Source organism: Eutrigla gurnardus, assembly GCF_963514095.1.
Source record: "Eutrigla gurnardus genome assembly, chromosome: 13".
In the NCBI taxonomy this organism is placed as follows: domain Eukaryota; kingdom Metazoa; phylum Chordata; class Actinopteri; order Perciformes; family Triglidae; genus Eutrigla; species Eutrigla gurnardus.
Window position 1 is genome coordinate 16677169 of NC_139936.1, and position 16231 is coordinate 16693399.

The 16231-nt window shown below is 44.4% G+C and overlaps 2 protein-coding genes across 3 annotated transcripts in view; both read left to right on the plus strand.

Moving 5' to 3' along the window:
- The window catches only part of unc5db (unc-5 netrin receptor Db), a 135465-nt gene that overhangs the window by 80030 nt on the left and 39204 nt on the right, over positions 1-16231 (plus strand). For both annotated transcript variants that reach the window (XM_084024635.1, XM_084024636.1), the window contains exons 3-7: positions 1877-2020; positions 2661-2764; positions 10879-11059; positions 11871-12038; positions 15163-15327. In XM_084024635.1, the coding sequence (XP_083880761.1) occupies positions 1877-2020; positions 2661-2764; positions 10879-11059; positions 11871-12038; positions 15163-15327 (762 nt within the window). The remainder of the gene's footprint in view (positions 1-1876; positions 2021-2660; positions 2765-10878; positions 11060-11870; positions 12039-15162; positions 15328-16231) is intronic.
- The window catches only part of hdr (hematopoietic death receptor), a 119761-nt gene that overhangs the window by 53160 nt on the left and 50370 nt on the right, over positions 1-16231 (plus strand). The window lies entirely within an intron of this gene.

The following is a 16231-nucleotide window of genomic DNA, read 5'->3' on the forward strand; positions in this document are numbered from 1 at the left end:
CTGCCTATAAACAAATACGCCTGGCGGATGACACGGTGGCAGCACCCGTCTCCGTCTCGGTGGGAAAACCACCTGTCAACGCCGGTTTGCACTCCGGGAAATGTGTCGCTCTGTCGGGAAAGCTTACTGCCACCTCTCTCTCTCTCTATCGCTCTCTCTCTCCCCAAAAACACAGGCTCACACACATTTTAGGGAATCGTGAAAAGTCGTTTTTCTCGACTGTCTCCTTCCAAGTGCTCTGCCACCGCCTGAGAAATTAGGAATTATGTTTGTGTCTCACTCTCCACAGGGGTTAGGGTTAGAGCTGCTGCTTTGTTAATTCCTCTTATGAAACATGGCTTATTTTTTATTTTTTTTTGTCTCCAGGCCTGACAATCATGACACAAACCTCGCCGGTCACCAAAGACACCGTAGTGCGTCACATCGATGATGAACGGCCTAATTTGCTTCGGCTCTTTGCAACTTGTCGGCCGTGTTTGCCGTGACAAATAAAGGGAATAATCCCACCCTTCTGTTGTTGTCACTTACACCCGGCACAGTGGAGAGAGCGCCCGCCGTGAAATGCTCTCCATTTCTTAATTTCGGCGTGAACGCCGGCGTGCATCTTTTGCCGTGGCCCCCGCACTGCCGCTCACTCCAGTTTAATTGGTGTTCATTGGGAAGTCTGCTCAGTGCTCCGCAAGCTGTGCAGCCGCAGTGTGAGACTGTTTGACTTCAGTAAGAGCGTGGCGGATTAAAGAGTTATTTACCAGAGAGAGCGGATGCACGAGAGCAAGAAGAGTCAGGGGGTTGGAGGGCTTTGGGTCTTTTGCAGTCCCCAGCATATTGCAAGTCCCTTTGCCTTAAATCCAGCCATGGGTTTAAGGCCTGCAGGCTGCAGAAGGCTCCACGAGAAAACACATTTGACAGTCCTTAAGCCCAGAACTGGGATTAAAAGTGGCTGCTGTATACATCCGTTTGAAGCTATATGACGGGGTGGTAGAGGGCCGTGTTGCCTCAGAGGATTTTCAAATAGTATAATAATAGTAATAATATAAGTATAATAATAATAGTACTTCCTCTCCTTTAATGCATTCAATAGAATAAGGGCATTGCCTCTTTGTGTTACATAATGTGGTATATTGTCCTTGTGTTGCTTGCACAGCGTGCCTACATATGCTGTTTGAAGTGGTTCAGTGTAGTTCAAATTATTAATGCTAAATCGGCTCCAGCTGATTTAGCTCCCCTCTTGTTAGCGGCGTCGAGCGCTCACAACATAAAGTCGAGGCCCCTGAGGGACCGTGTTCCTGCCAATTCCCTTAGTGATGCTCTCCGAGCTCGGCGGCGAGGGGGAGAAGGGACGGATAAAGGAAGTGTGTCACCCTTTTTTCGAAGAATTCATGCATAGCTAATCCTGTAATACCCATTGATCGCTGATGCGAGCTTGTAGCCGTATCGTGGTATTGATTAAGGATTCTGTAAGGACCCTTATTTAGGATACAGGGCTTTCCTACTGCAGTTTCCTCCAATAACTATAGTCCTGCATATGTCTGCATCTTTAAGACCTGAACCAACTGAACCTGACGGGTGCGCCCACATTTATAATCCCAACCAGAGGCCCAGAGGCATATTTTTTGCCTTCCTGTTGGAACAGCTCTAAAGAGATGCAACCAGTGGACACAATGAGATTCCATCCTGATTTGTGGAAATACCTGAAATGGTACGGCATGAAATGTGTTTAAAATACATGCAGGACTTTCATTCAGTCCAGTGTGAAAGCAAAAGTCATCGACTCATTTTGAACCAAATCCAAACTGAAACCCCGATACGTCTTTGAAGCTGCTGGATGCCGGTCTGGCAGCAGAGTCTAACTCTCTCCTCTTCGCTGTCGTTCCAGGGCTGAAGGTGCGTGAGGTGATGATCAACGTGTCCCGCCAGCAGGTGGAGGACTTCCACGGCCCCGAGGACTACTGGTGTCTCTGTGTGGCCTGGAGCCACCTGGGCACCTCCAAGAGTCGCAAGGCTACCGTCCGCATCGCCTGTGAGTACAACTGTTCAGTTACCTACCTACCTACCTACCTACCTATCTATCTATCTATCTATCTATCTAGCTAGATAGCTAGCTATCGTAAAGGGTTGAATTTAGTGTTTCTACTTGATTTTCTTCATTCCCCCCTCCCCCCGGAGAGAAAGCTGAGAAAAATCACAGACTTTTTTTCGAAACATCAAGAAAGCAAATATGTCTTTTCTCGTCCTTTTTGAAGAAAGTAATTTGAGTTCACAAATTATTATGTGAGATCAAAATATTTACCTGCTGGGATTTGCATATCTTAGTGTTTGCACTTACCTACCTGTCAGCTCAACAGACACGCTATTATTGAGTCTCCCGTCTGTATTTGGATCCCTCTCAGGGAATCTCTCCTGATCCCAAACATCAAGCCCATTCACGCTGAAACTTATCAAAGGCCATTTTCAGAACGGTAAGAATAGGATCCGTCACTATTGTATGCACACAAATGCCCGGGATGATCAGAGCCATCCATCCCTGTCCTCCAAACTACCTTGTCAGCAGGTTAAGTAACACAGGCCCACGGGATCCTCTCCGTCCGATACCGGTTTTGGAGGGTTTTGAAGGCCATAATACTTGACACCTGACAGCTGCCTCTTATCTCCCCATGCAGACCTGAGGAAAAACTTTGAGCAGGACCCCCAGGGGAAGGAGGTGCCAATCAACGGGATGATCGTTCTGCACTGTCGCCCTCCAGAGGGAGTTCCCGTGGCTGAGGTAAGGCCGCCGCTGGCTTCTCCTCTTCTGAAAGAGCAGACGCTTCTATCTGCATCAGAGTATCTTCATTCCGAGAGCGACTCTGCAGGTTCTACCTTTGACTCTGCTTTCTCTGACCTTTTAGAGTTTCATAAAGTGCTTTTAGATTGGAAGTGAAGGCGTCCTGGACCAGGACACAGAGTGGAAGCTCCAATTACTGCTTTGTGGGATGATTTTAGGGAGTCAGGTGTTGGAGGGGTGTCACTCTTGGTCACTTTACAGAAAAATACCCTCCAAGGCTATCCTAATTTACGATTCCTAACTTGGGAAAACCTTAAATTGGGATAAATTAGCTACATTTCTATCCTTGTATGCAATGGGATTTTTTCCTAATTGCATTAATGATAGAATTTACAATACTAAGAATCCTTAGTGTCATCCTAAACTGAGAAAAGGTAGGGTTTCAGACTTGGAGGAGGTTTATGAGGTGACGCTTGTCACGGCGAGATCAACCCGAGAGGCTTCTGGGACAAATATAGCATTTAAATATCTCAAAGTGCACATTCTTCTCCCAAATGCACGTAGTTCTGTATCTGGTCTGCTGATAATCAGCATGAACGTTGATGTGTAAATGATGTGTGCAAGGAGACACATTTAAGTTGAGGTCAGTGCCCCCCCCCGTGTCGCATATATAAATGATTCAACGTGGAAATGGAGGAGCGATGTCATTCCGGCGCCGCAGAATCCACAGTGGGGATAAAAATACTTTAATCCGAGCGCTGCGGACCGAATCACAGCCTCCCATCTAGTCCCTTTGTCAACACAAATGAGCCCAGCACCGTGAGATGGGATTGAATAATGTAGAGAGCACCGGGGCTAGACATCCTCCGAGCAGTCGATATCGGCGCACCGCGGCCATGAAATATTGAGACGGCGTCCGTGAGTGTGCCGGTGTGAGGTTTCAGCTGCACGCCGGGCAGCTAATGCAGCAAACACAACGCCAACCACAAAAACACTGAGCTTCTGAAATCACCGCCGTTAGCAAGGATGTCAGGGTGAGCTAATGAGTCTCCAATCACTCACAGCCAAGTCATTTTGTATCATGAGGTTTATTCAAGGCGTCTCGCACGTCTCCTCGCCTCCCGAGGCCTTTATTTGCACGAGGAGAGAAAGTGCCATGGTGGATATATTTCTTACAATGCCGCGATCTGCTGCCGTTGTTTCCATAGCCTGCTATCACTCGTCCCATTATACTTTTCCAGCAGCGTTTGCCATCTCTTCTGGTGCTTATTTCACCCTCACTTCAGTTAATTCACTGTTGTTATTAAAATAAACAGTGAGATTATCAGCACTTGCTCCCGTTTAGTGGACACCGGGGTGAGATTACTCCCCAGAATGTAACATTTAGCAATTCATGTTTTTGTCAATTTCATTTCCCATGGCTCAAGGTAACGTCAAATACCAGCAGAACCCAAACATATGCAGTTTACTAATATGTATGATAGAGAGAAGCAGTAAATCCTCCCATTTAAAAAGCTGGAACAACAAATGTTGACATTTTTTTTTCCTCATAGACAATCCAGAATCTGTGAATCATTTTTCAAGTCCATCTTGGAAAAAGCTTTTTCTTGGAATAAAAAGTCTGGGTCATTTAAAAGTATTAAATTGTCCACCTTAATGTCAAGAGTTCTTTTCCTTCCCAACTTCATCTTTTTGGTGTAAAATGTCATTTTAGTTTTTCCGTGTTGAATTGAGAAGAGAAATGGTAACAACAACAACAACAAGGACATTTTGTACTAAACACTGTAACTTCAGATGATATCGACTGTCTAACTTAGACAGCTCATATAAGCCGCGGAGGAAAAGAGATGATTGCTTGCTCTGTATGCTCAACCGTAGAAAATGCTTCAGGTGCGCTTCACAACTCGGGGTAAAAAGTAAAACCAAGGAAGGAAATATTAGGAAGAGTTTCTTGTCACGGATAAATCATTAAAAAGCCAACATTTTCTGAAAACTGGAGGTTGCACTCGAGCCAAACTTCTTCCTTTTTTTTCACACAAATGTAATATTTCCTTCCTCGCTGTTACTTGTTCTTATATTTTAGAGAACATGGATTGCCTTCCTGTTTCAGTCTCCTGTCTCCGATAAAGTTTGGAATATATTTTTGGACAGAAAGTAGATTTTTTTCCTCCATCGATTACATTGAAACAGACACACAGACAGGAGTCTGTCTTTAATGCCAACATACAGTATGTGATTAGTTTTCATATGAATTTGAATTAATCAAGCGACTGCATTACCAATCTGAAAAAATGCATAAAGTATGTGTTTCATGTGTTTCATTCAATCAATAGTTAGCTTTTGGTTTCACTCAGGACAGGAACAGCGGTCTCCTGGCTGAATGTCCTGTGTTTGTTAGTATACGTTCACACCAAGAGCAAAGCTTTTTTTCACGTTTTATTCAGATAAGAACAGGCTGGAATATGTGACCCGTCTCCCTCACTCTCCAAAATCCCATTTCCATCCGCCTCAAGCCTTCCACTTTTAGTTTGATTTTCCTCCTAAAGGATGTCTGCTTACTCCAAAATCCACATGAGAGGAGATCGAAGTTGATAAAAATGTTAATTTATATCAGCTTCCGTTGTTTCTGTGTGATCACAGCCATATTTAGTTTTGTGACAGGCACAAAGATTTTTTGGCCTTGGTTTTAGCTCCCATGTTTGATAGAAGCTGCCTCAAATGTTGGAGTGGTGGAGTAAACATGCAAAAATGATTTTGATATTCCAGTTCTGCATTTCTAATATTTTTTTGTTAGACCATACAAAACATCAAGACCAATTTGATAATTTTCTTTTTTCTTTTCTTTTGGCAAACTTTTTTTATTTCTGGTTACAAAATTTGCTGCTTGACAGTACAAAAAATGCAGTTCCCCTCAGCTCCTCAGATCTCTTTAGTGTCTCTTTGAATATTATCTCTTCAACATAAACTTCCATGTTACGTGTCTCTTCAAAATAAACTTCCATATTGAGTATCTCTTCAAAATAAACTTCCATGTTTAGTATATCTTCAAAATAAACCTACATTTTTAGTATCTCTTCAAAATAAACTTCCATGTTTAGTATCTCTTCAAAATAAACCTACATTTTTAGTATCTCTTCAAAATAAACTTCCATGTTTAGTATCTCTTCAAAATAAACTTCCATGTTTAGTATCTCTTCAAAATGAACTTCCATGTTACGTGTCTCTTCAAAATAAACTTCCATATTTAGTATCTCTTGAAAATAAACTTCCATGTTTAGTATATCTTCAAAATAAACCTACATTTTTAGTATCTCTTCAAAATTAACTTCCATATTGAGTATCTCTTCAAAATAAACTTCCATGTTTAGTATCTCTTCAAAATAAACTTCCATGTTTAGTATATCTTCAAAATAAACCTACATTTTTAGTATCTCTTCAAAATAAACTTCCATGTTTAGTATCTCTTCAAAATGAACTTCCATGTTACGTGTCTCTTCAAAATAAACTTCCATATTTAGTATCTCTTGAAAATAAACTTCCATGTTTAGTATATCTTCAAAATAAACCTACATTTTTAGTATCTCTTCAAAATTAACTTCCATATTGAGTATCTCTTCAAAATAAACTTCCATATTGAGTATCTCTTCAAAATAAACGTCCATGTTTAGTATCTCTTCAAAATAAACTTCCCCATCACCCGTTCCACTTGTTGCGCGGTGTCACTAACGCTCATTCTCACTGCCAAGGCATTAAATAATGCAAATGTTGGCCAGCTCTTCTCGGCGTCTGACACAGATGCTCATTTCGCATGTGAATGTGATGCATAAACAGCAGAGCGGTTGTAGTATGAAAGCCAGAGTTCTTTGTCAGGCTTCAACGTTTATGCCGTTTAGAGTTAATCAACAGAAAAAATGGGGTTTTCCTGTTAATTTAAATTAAGGACACGGGTGTGTAAGCATTGTCCGCGAAATGAAATTGCAATATGTAAATCCTCAAGTGTGTCAGTACAACAACAGGAAAAAAAAAACACCTTCATACCCATATCCAAGGGAGACTAATTTCGCTACGGTTAATAGAACGAAGGACCGGCTTATTTGTGATTTCGTTTCAGTGCTCCTGATCCAAAAACCCAATCCCCCTACGCTTTCACTCCACAGATATCAGGGCAGTTGTGAATGCGGAGCAGATCTTTTAACTCCGAGAGGAAACGAGTCCATGAGAACCCGGCATAATGAGATCCTCTTTCGAGAGGTTACTCTGAGAGAAAGTGTGAAATGAACAGACAAACTGGAAGCCAATTTCAACTTCCCTGAATGAAAGCCTTTAATCCGAGATGAATCCCCCTGATTTACAGTAGCTCAGGTAGACAGGCCCGCAAAGGGAATCGACTAAATGCTTTGGCGGCGTGATACACGCTGTTCTCTGTCGAGCTTCGTGAATACGCCACGCAATGCTCTTTACGGAACAAGTAAGCATTTAACTTTGCACTTTCTACCTTCATCTGCACTCGTCTCTACTTTTCTCCCGATTCCCCGCTGAGCGCCTCTGTTGTTTCTCATAGGTCAGAGAAGGATCCTAGAGAGCAGATGATGAGCTTCATTATTAAGCCCAGCAATTACCCCCCCCCCCCCAGCCAGGAGCTCCCTCTATTTATTTCGTTAGGACGGATCGGCGTGGAATAGTAATGGCGTGCCACGTAGCTCGGAGGGGAGGAGAGGTGGCATTTGGGAAGCAGGGGGGGGGGGGAGGGGGTTGTGTTTTCCTTGCATCATTTCTGATTAACCTCCGCTGGCTTCATATGATCACACTGAGCCATGCTGAGTTAAAAGTGTCTGCGTGTGTGTGTGTGTAATGAGCCTTTCTTTACGTGTGCTGTTGATTAGTTGCTAGGGGAGGAGGAGGTAGAGGGGGGATACTTTAGGTGGATTAGCTCCGTGCTATCCATTATTGCTTCAGATATGCTGTTCGGCGTCTCCCGCCGGCGTCCCCCCAGTCCCTCAGGGGGCCCGATGGAGACGTTTAATCCATGTAATTGTGCTGACGAAATTCCCGGCAATTAAAAAGTTCTGCCGGCCGTGCAGGGCCCACGCCACCGGAAGCTGAGAACTGAGATTATGCTAAGTCGTGACACCTGAGCATGACTCAGCAGACGGATTGTTCTCCTTGTAGCCCTGAATGGCAGTTTGTGCTGCGTCACCGTGACACCTGGTGACCGTGCGACCTCGGAGTGATGCTGCGAGGCGCACGGGTGCACGGAGAGAGAAAAATATCAGCTGGCAAGGTCTCGACCGGCGCTCTGCTCTCATAAGTCTGGATGATGGCCGTCGTGTCACTCGTTACATCGCTCCTCTGTCCTCTAATTGCCCCTCGGCCGACACATTCCTCAGCATCTAATCATCAGCAAATGCCACCTGAATGAGCTGTGTGTCTCTGAGTGTGTGTGTGTGTGTACGTGACCTTCAGGGGCAGTGGGGGGAAATGAAATCACGGGGCGGATGTGTGGCCCCGCCTCAAAACTCCTCCGTCAAGGCTGACACTGATGACCACAATCCTAATAGAAACAAATGTGCTAATTAGGCAATTCATTTCTCACATCCTCTGCTGGCTAATTTGTATTTGGATCCCCCCCCCCACCCCCACCACCACCACCACCCTCTCTCTCTCTCTCTCTCTGCTCAGCTTTTGATCATTACCTGGGAGCCGTTGGAGACAGATATTGTGCGGCGGGGCCCTAAACACTGTGAGGGCCATGCGTTAATTGTCTCTTTTCAAGTCGCAAATGTTCCAGGCTGGATTTGAAATAAATCTAAAAACAGAGTCGGAGGTGTGTGTGTGTGTGTGTGTGTGCGGGGCAGGGGGGGGATCCTCTGTTCGGTGACAGATGACTTTAATCATGAGGAAGCAGACTGCGTGGCCCGGTCCTCCGTCTCCCCGTTTGTCTTATCTATCAGCGATGCTAAACGCTTTACCTCTGATGGAAACCTCAGTTAAAAGCCTCTGTTTGTTTATTTGTAACTGTAGAGAAGAGTCTGGAAACCTTTGATGAGCTTCCAAAGTTTCCTTCAAGGCGAAGGGGCGGAGCCAAGCTTCCTTCTAACAACGACTGTGAGAACTGATTATTGCGTGGTGATGTTCATTATCATTTTTATTTGTGTCAATATATAGCTGCAATCCATCATCCCTCTGGTCCGCGTGTCATCTCCCTCCACCGGTGTTTGTACGGCCGCGGGCTCTTCCTATTTGCATCCAGCCCGAGTCGTTGTTTATTATAAATGTTGCCCGCGTGCCTCCTTCCATAAATCCATCAGCCCAGCCCGTTCTACTGCGCCGTGAATGTAATTTGCAAACGCAGCGATGCAGCTCCCTCACCAGCGTAGAAGCGCTAAAGCGTCACTAAGTTTCGTGATTTCTAATTACTTTTCCTCCGGTGTTGTGGGTAATTGGTTGTAGTGCTTCCTTTGACCGTCCGATGGCTTTAGATGTGGGTAAGCGGCGGTTACGTGTCACCACGCTTTTTGTTTTTGTGAATACAAATATGATATTCATACGTGAGGGTTAAGGATGAAGATATAAAGGAAGTGTGTGTTTGTACCCGTTTTGACATCTCGTCACAAACTGACACGTTGTCGTGGCCCCTTGGCGATCGGATACCAGATCGGATACCAATGCACAAGGCAGCCCGTTAGCATCTGTATGAAAGGCCCCAGGCTAGGTAACTACAGTGTAAACCCTCTATTTACATAGTGTGAATATATATATATATATATATATATATATATATTAGGGGTGTAACGGTACACAAAAATCTCGGTTCGGTACGTACCTCGGTTTTGAGGTCACGGTTCGGTTCATTTTCGGTACAGTAAGAAAACAAAATGCAAAATATAAATGTGCTAGTTGTTTATTACTTTTGTGCTTTTAACAGTAGGAACATGCACTGGAGCTAGAATGCTGCTCAAAAATATAAATACAAGTATTTAAAATATTTATTTAAAAAATAAAAATAAATAAAAATAACAGACTGTTTCTTTAAAAAATATATTTTCTCCATCTGATGTGCAAAATTGAACAGTTGCAACACTAAATATATATATATATATATATATATATATATATATATATATATATAGCAGGAGATTTCAGAAAAACTGCAGGGGGGGGGAACTACCCACATGAGTGATATTGAGCAACATTCAAATCATTGACCAATAATTCGTAACACACCTCTCCGAAAGGAGTAACTCCCGTCTGAATGGGGCTTTTAATATGTGTTCGTTTTGTACATTAAGTTTTATTGTTGTGGATGCACTGCCCAGCAGTGTAATGGCAAACTGCCACGGATCTCATCCTCCATGAATTCAGATCGGAGTGCAGGATTTCTCTTATGAAGCTCTGAGATAACCTGAGAACACCTGAGATAACCTGAGATAACCTGAGATAACCTGAGATAACCTGAGATTGCTTGAGATAACCTGAGATAACCTGAGATTACCTGAGATAACCTGAGATTGCTTGAGATAACCTGAGATAACCTGAGATAACCTGAGATAACCTGAGATTACCTGAGATAACCTGAGATTACTTGAGATAACCTGAGATAACCTGAGATTACTTGAGATAACCTGAGATAACCTGAGATAACCTGAGATTACTTGAGATAACCTGAGATTACCTGAGATAACCTGAGATTACTTGAGATAACCTGAGATTACCTGAGATAACCTGAGATTGCTTGAGATAACCTGAGATAACCTGAGATAACCTGAGATTACTTGAGATAACCTGAGATAACCTGAGATTACCTGAGATAACCTGAGATAACCTGAGATTACTTGAGATAACCTGAGATTACCTGAGATAACCTGAGATTACTTGAGATAACCTGAGATAACCTGAGATTACCTGAGATAACCCCGATGCCGTCTTTTGGAGTGGTACTCTTAATGAAACACAGCAAATAGAAGGTAATTGTATGAAAAAGTGTAAATTAATGGTAAAAACAATGACTGGTGTTACTGGCGTAACTGGCCAGTATGATTGTCATCACTTTGTGCAACTCTTCCTCCAAATAAGTGCATGACCTCACTTGGCCCTACTTTTCCTCTCTCCTGCAGGTGGAGTGGCTGAAAAACGAAGAGCCGCTGAGTTCCCTGACGGATGGCAACATTGACACCCGCGCCGACCACAACCTCATCATCAACGAGGCGCGGCTCTCCGACTCGGGCAACTACACCTGTCTGGCCAGCAACATCGTGGCGAAGAGACGCAGCGCCACGGCCGCCGTCATAGTCTTCGGTGCGTTGTCTCCCTCCCCCGTCGCCGCTATTCCCCGTTGCCCCGCATCAGCGTACCAACGCGCTGTTTACATGGAGCTCCAGATCAATCTGTTTGGTTTCTTGCACCCTTACACAAGTGATTAAGACCCCCGTCTCCAGCTCGCCGCCGAGGAGCGATGTTTCATCTTTGTTGCCCGTGAATGTATTATTCAAAGACTCAATTTACTGCCTCTCATTTAAAATCAATGTGTGCTTTATGGAAGGAAATAAGCCACTGTGTCTTAATCTCATTTAAAGGGAGTGTTGCTTATTAAGTATTTATTTGCTAGAGACCTTCCAGCGATGCAGCTCCGCCTGCTAAACACTGCAGGTTCAACACCCGTCAGATGTTAAGAGATCACAGAGCAAACCGCCTCCGTCGGGGCGCTAAGTGGTCGAGTCCAACCTGTCCGCCGGTTTGAGTCCACGTCGCCTTCTTTAGAAACAGCAGTTCCCTTTAATGGCTGTTTTCTTTCCTTTCGCACTTTTATCTTAATCCCAGAGCGAGGAACATTGAACTGGCAATTAGGGAAGAGGGAGCGGTGTATATCCGCCACAATGAATGCGCTGAGCTCAATCTGTTCCAGCCGTTATGCATCGTTGCCTGGCGGGGCCTTTCGGAGAGCACATAATCATTATTAACCCCCAGCTCTTGTTAGAGTATTTAACTATGCCAGAGTTCTCGGAGGGGGGGGGGGGGGGGGGGGGGGGGGGGGGACAAAGTTAAATAGTTCTTTGTGACCTCGCTGCATCTCTTCTCACTCGTCTAACTTCTGCTGAACTCCCTGCAGTGAACGGCGGCTGGTCCCTGTGGACGGAGTGGTCGCCCTGCAACGTGCCGTGTGGGCGGGGGATCCAGAAGCGATCTCGGACCTGCACCAACCCGGCGCCGCTCAACGGTGGAGCCTTCTGCGAGGGCATGTCGGTACAGAAGATCACCTGCAACGCCCTCTGCCCAAGTCAGTCTCACTCCGTAGAAAACACTTACAACTTATATTGTAGTCGATACTCGGTTGATGGAGAGAAAGTTGTTTTTTTCCTCCAGCTGTCAAAAAGTTATGAATACTTGGTTTAGAACGAGTGAGCTGACATCAAGACAGGTTGTCACAACGCGTTTCATTAACTAATGATATTTCTGGATCACACGCTAATTATTTCAACTTCCAGCACGATTTGTCTTTTTGTTTTTAGATGTATTACGAGCTCTTTTTTTTTTTTAGATTTGACGGCACCTCACCTCATTATCACGTCTAACATGGGGGGGTGCGGTTACTTTTTTTGGGCACTTGCAAGCCATTTATTTCTGCAAGACATGATAATACAGTCAGTCTCCTGTAGCCAGAATTAAATTATTATAAGATTTCTGAGCTATAAAAACAATAGAGGTAGGCTGATTATACACAAACAACATAGTCATGAATAAATACGCTCGATGGCTAAAGCATAACTTTTATTCATTTAATCAATAAGAGTGAACGAGTGTCATTTTCATTATATTGTGCTCATCTAACTTTCACCCCCGAGCTTTATATATTTATATATTACACACACGGTCTCTAGTTGAAATTGCCAGCGACATGCATCTTTTTATGAAGGTGGCACAGAAAATGACACCGTCAGCCGCCTTGGATTTCTGTGCAGGAATACGGCTGACGAGGTGAGTGATCAATAACAATGACTCAGCTTTTGCTTTTCACGGCGCTGAAGTGTCTGCCTTTTCAAAACTCGCTCAAATGGCTGGTAGATTGAAACCAAAAAAAAGAAAAGAAAATGACATTTCTAGACACTGACTGATGCGTAAGTAGCAACGTTTTCAACCGGCTGCCTCTCACTGCCAATTAAAGCTGTCGACCTTAAACGCAGCCTGAAGAGTCGGAGGGCGGCTTGTGTTTGCAGCATGGAGAAAGAAAAAAAGAATGAGAATTTCTCACTCGAGCAGAGATAAGCACAACGCCGGGGCCCGGAGGCTTCGTGGAAGTGACTGAACTAGCATGCGGCGGAGAAGGGGGGCTCGGGTGTCTTCCCGTTATCGGGGCCGAGCCGGGTGTGATGTCATCATGTGGGAGGATGAAGATGGAAGATGCAGACGGGAGGGAAGCACGTGGCTGCCATGAACCCGGCAGACTGACTGAGCCTGTTCGTGGTTTCTACGAGCCGGCCCCGGAGCGTTGCCTTAATGATAGTGTGAGGGAATTGGGGGAGGTGGGATGAGGTCAGAGGTCACAGCGTGACGTGGCGAACGGCCACTTTACAAGGAACGCTGAGAGGGGAAAGAATACCGATAGAAGCTGGTGTTGTGCAAGAACTGATTTAGTGAAGCCGATGCAGACTGTGTGCCGTTGTGTGCTTGATAATCACATCAACACTTAATTAGACAGCGGTTAAGTGATCTTAGGATCCCTAATAGCGACCGTCATCTCTTGCACTTAAAGTTGCAGAGATATGAAGATGATTTTGGACAATGTCATGTGACTCATGGGAAATATACGTACCAGTAAAAGCCCTTATTAAGACCTGTAGGAGTTATTTTATTTACCAGTCATGTGAATGAACCCAGGGGTTGGGAATGAGGAATGAATGAGGCCCCACCTCCAGTTCTCTTAATTCATCCACCGATAAAATAGTGCACAATGTTTCTCCTGCAGACAGACGTCACACTGACACTGTTACACTCGGCTGCTACTGAAGACTCTTGAAGCCAAACATGAATAATAAATACAACACAGGGGTTAAACCTTTTGTCATTTTTTAGAAAATAAATCATCTGGTTTGTGTGGAATTGATCAGAATAAGAATGAATCAGAAAAACAAAGAAAAAGCAGCATCACTTACAGCTGCAACAAAATTTCACTAAAACAAACAAATGAGGATGAGAATTCAAGAAACTAGAGATGAAGAATGCAGCGAGCAGCAAAAATAAATAAAAATGAAACTTGAATTATGGAAAGTATCTTAAAAAGGTGTTGAAAGTGATTCGGAGTTTGAGTGTATCTGTTGTTCAGCAGTCTGCCCGTTCAACAGAATCAGAGCAACAAGTCACGGGGGAACCGGCGGGAGAAACAATACGCTCACGCTCACCGAAGCACTCGCCATTCTCTCTGCAACATGCAAACACATCGCTTGCATTTCAAGCAGCTTCGGAAGAAGCCGCAGAAACAAATGCGGAGAGGAGGTCGGGCATATGGAACATCACAAGTGAAAATTACCTTCCCCGCCGCCCACGAGGCTGCGTGTTACGGGCGCCGCAGCTGCTGCCAAAGAAATCTTCAGGCGCCATATGGTCTCCCAATATTTGTTAAGCTGAGCATGATGAGCTCTCTCGCGTTCATAGACTCGCATCAAATCCCATTAAAGAAACGGGCGCGGAGGTTAATGGGGAGAAAACGTCTCCCGAGCCGTAACGCCGCGGCGGCCGGCGTGTGGCGTGTCGTACCCACCCGTTTGCCCACCAAGGAACCATTTCAATACGATTGTGTGTAAACATAACACTCACACGAGTTGCAGTTACATAACAGATAATATTACCTGTAAATAGACAGAACGTAAATATTTTGCTAACTGTGCTGATATGCTTTTATGTTAATGTTAATTATGTTTATGTTAAACCCTGCAGGGAAAGGGTTGTCTACAAAGTAGGAAAAAATAGACTCCCAGAATTCACTAGCTAATGTATTCATGCTGTAGATTAGGTGTACAGTTATAGAAATATAAATTTTTCTTTTATGAAGAAGCATTTCATGGATAATTTATTCCCTCATGGGAAAGATGAACTGGTGTGGGCGGAGTTGTGTTTTAGATTTTTGTTTTGTATAAATGTATAAAATGTATTACATTTTTAACGATAAACAATAATAATTATGCATACATCACAGATTTGTTTCCAGACCTTTGTTACAACCCTCTCCCCCGTTCCTACAGCATCCACTCCCAAATAAGGGCGAATATGCAAATAAATAATGAACAATAAATGAAGCCTTTCTCACACCTCCTCCAATATTTCCTCTTGTCTTCTCGTCTTGTGTGCGGACACATGCTGCACACCTGTTCATGTCTCCGTCCCACGTCTGTGTCCTCTCTGTGCAGTCGACGGCGGCTGGGACGAGTGGAGCGGGTGGAGCGGGTGCAGCAGCCAGTGTGAGAAGCAGCGGAGTCGGGAATGCAACTCGCCGGCGCCCCGACACCGAGGCAAGACCTGCGAAGGGAACAGCGAGGCCATGGAGAACTGCACAGACGGGCTGTGTACCCAGAGTAAGGCCTTCCTCCCTCATCTCCCATCGTCATCGTCACCTCCCTCCTCATTATCATTTCATCATCATCATCATCATCATCATCATCATCATACAGACGCTGGCAGTAACACGGCGAACCATCACAAGCATGTTTGAGCAGGAGGGGTGTGCTGGAGAGAGATATGGCGGCGGATGCGCGGTGCATGATGATGTCGGTGCTCTCTGGACATATCGGTGATGTCATACTGAATCCGCGGCGGGGGGGAGACGTGCCGACATTCACTCTGGAATGATGCCTGACGTTTGGGAAGTGTCATTGCACTGTTTGGGTCATGCACATGCAATGACTTCAAAAAAAGTTGAATGTTTTGCGAACGCTAGTGTGTTTGATGTTTACACGACGGGACGGGGCTGAACATTCATCTGCTCGCCCGAGGTGTTTTTGCTTTTGTTGAAACCAATAATTGGCTGAATGGACGCCTTTGCCGATATGTACTTTGCCTGATACAACAAACACGTAACTCACATGACTGATATGCTGCTTCTGCTGCTGTCGTCTTACCTGATATCTCCATAACATCAGAACGCCTGTCTTTCTCTCTGCAACTTAAAATTTGCCCATTTGAAACCAATTCATGCCGACCTCATCGTTTTTCTCTGGATGGTTAGATGGCCGCGGCGACTTGTTTTGATCCCTGTTTGCGACCTCAACTCACTCTGTTTACTGGATTACAGCCATGTAATCGTGCTAAAACTATAATTTCGCTTACTTTATTTGCAGCACTCCGAGACGTGGTTAGCCGTCAACCAATCGTGTTTTAGTCTCACCATTTTGGCTGATTTTAACAGTCACTTGGAAAGCCTCGGCATTGGAAGCCTCGGCAAACCATGTTTACATTTTTATAAATAAGTGTACATAAATG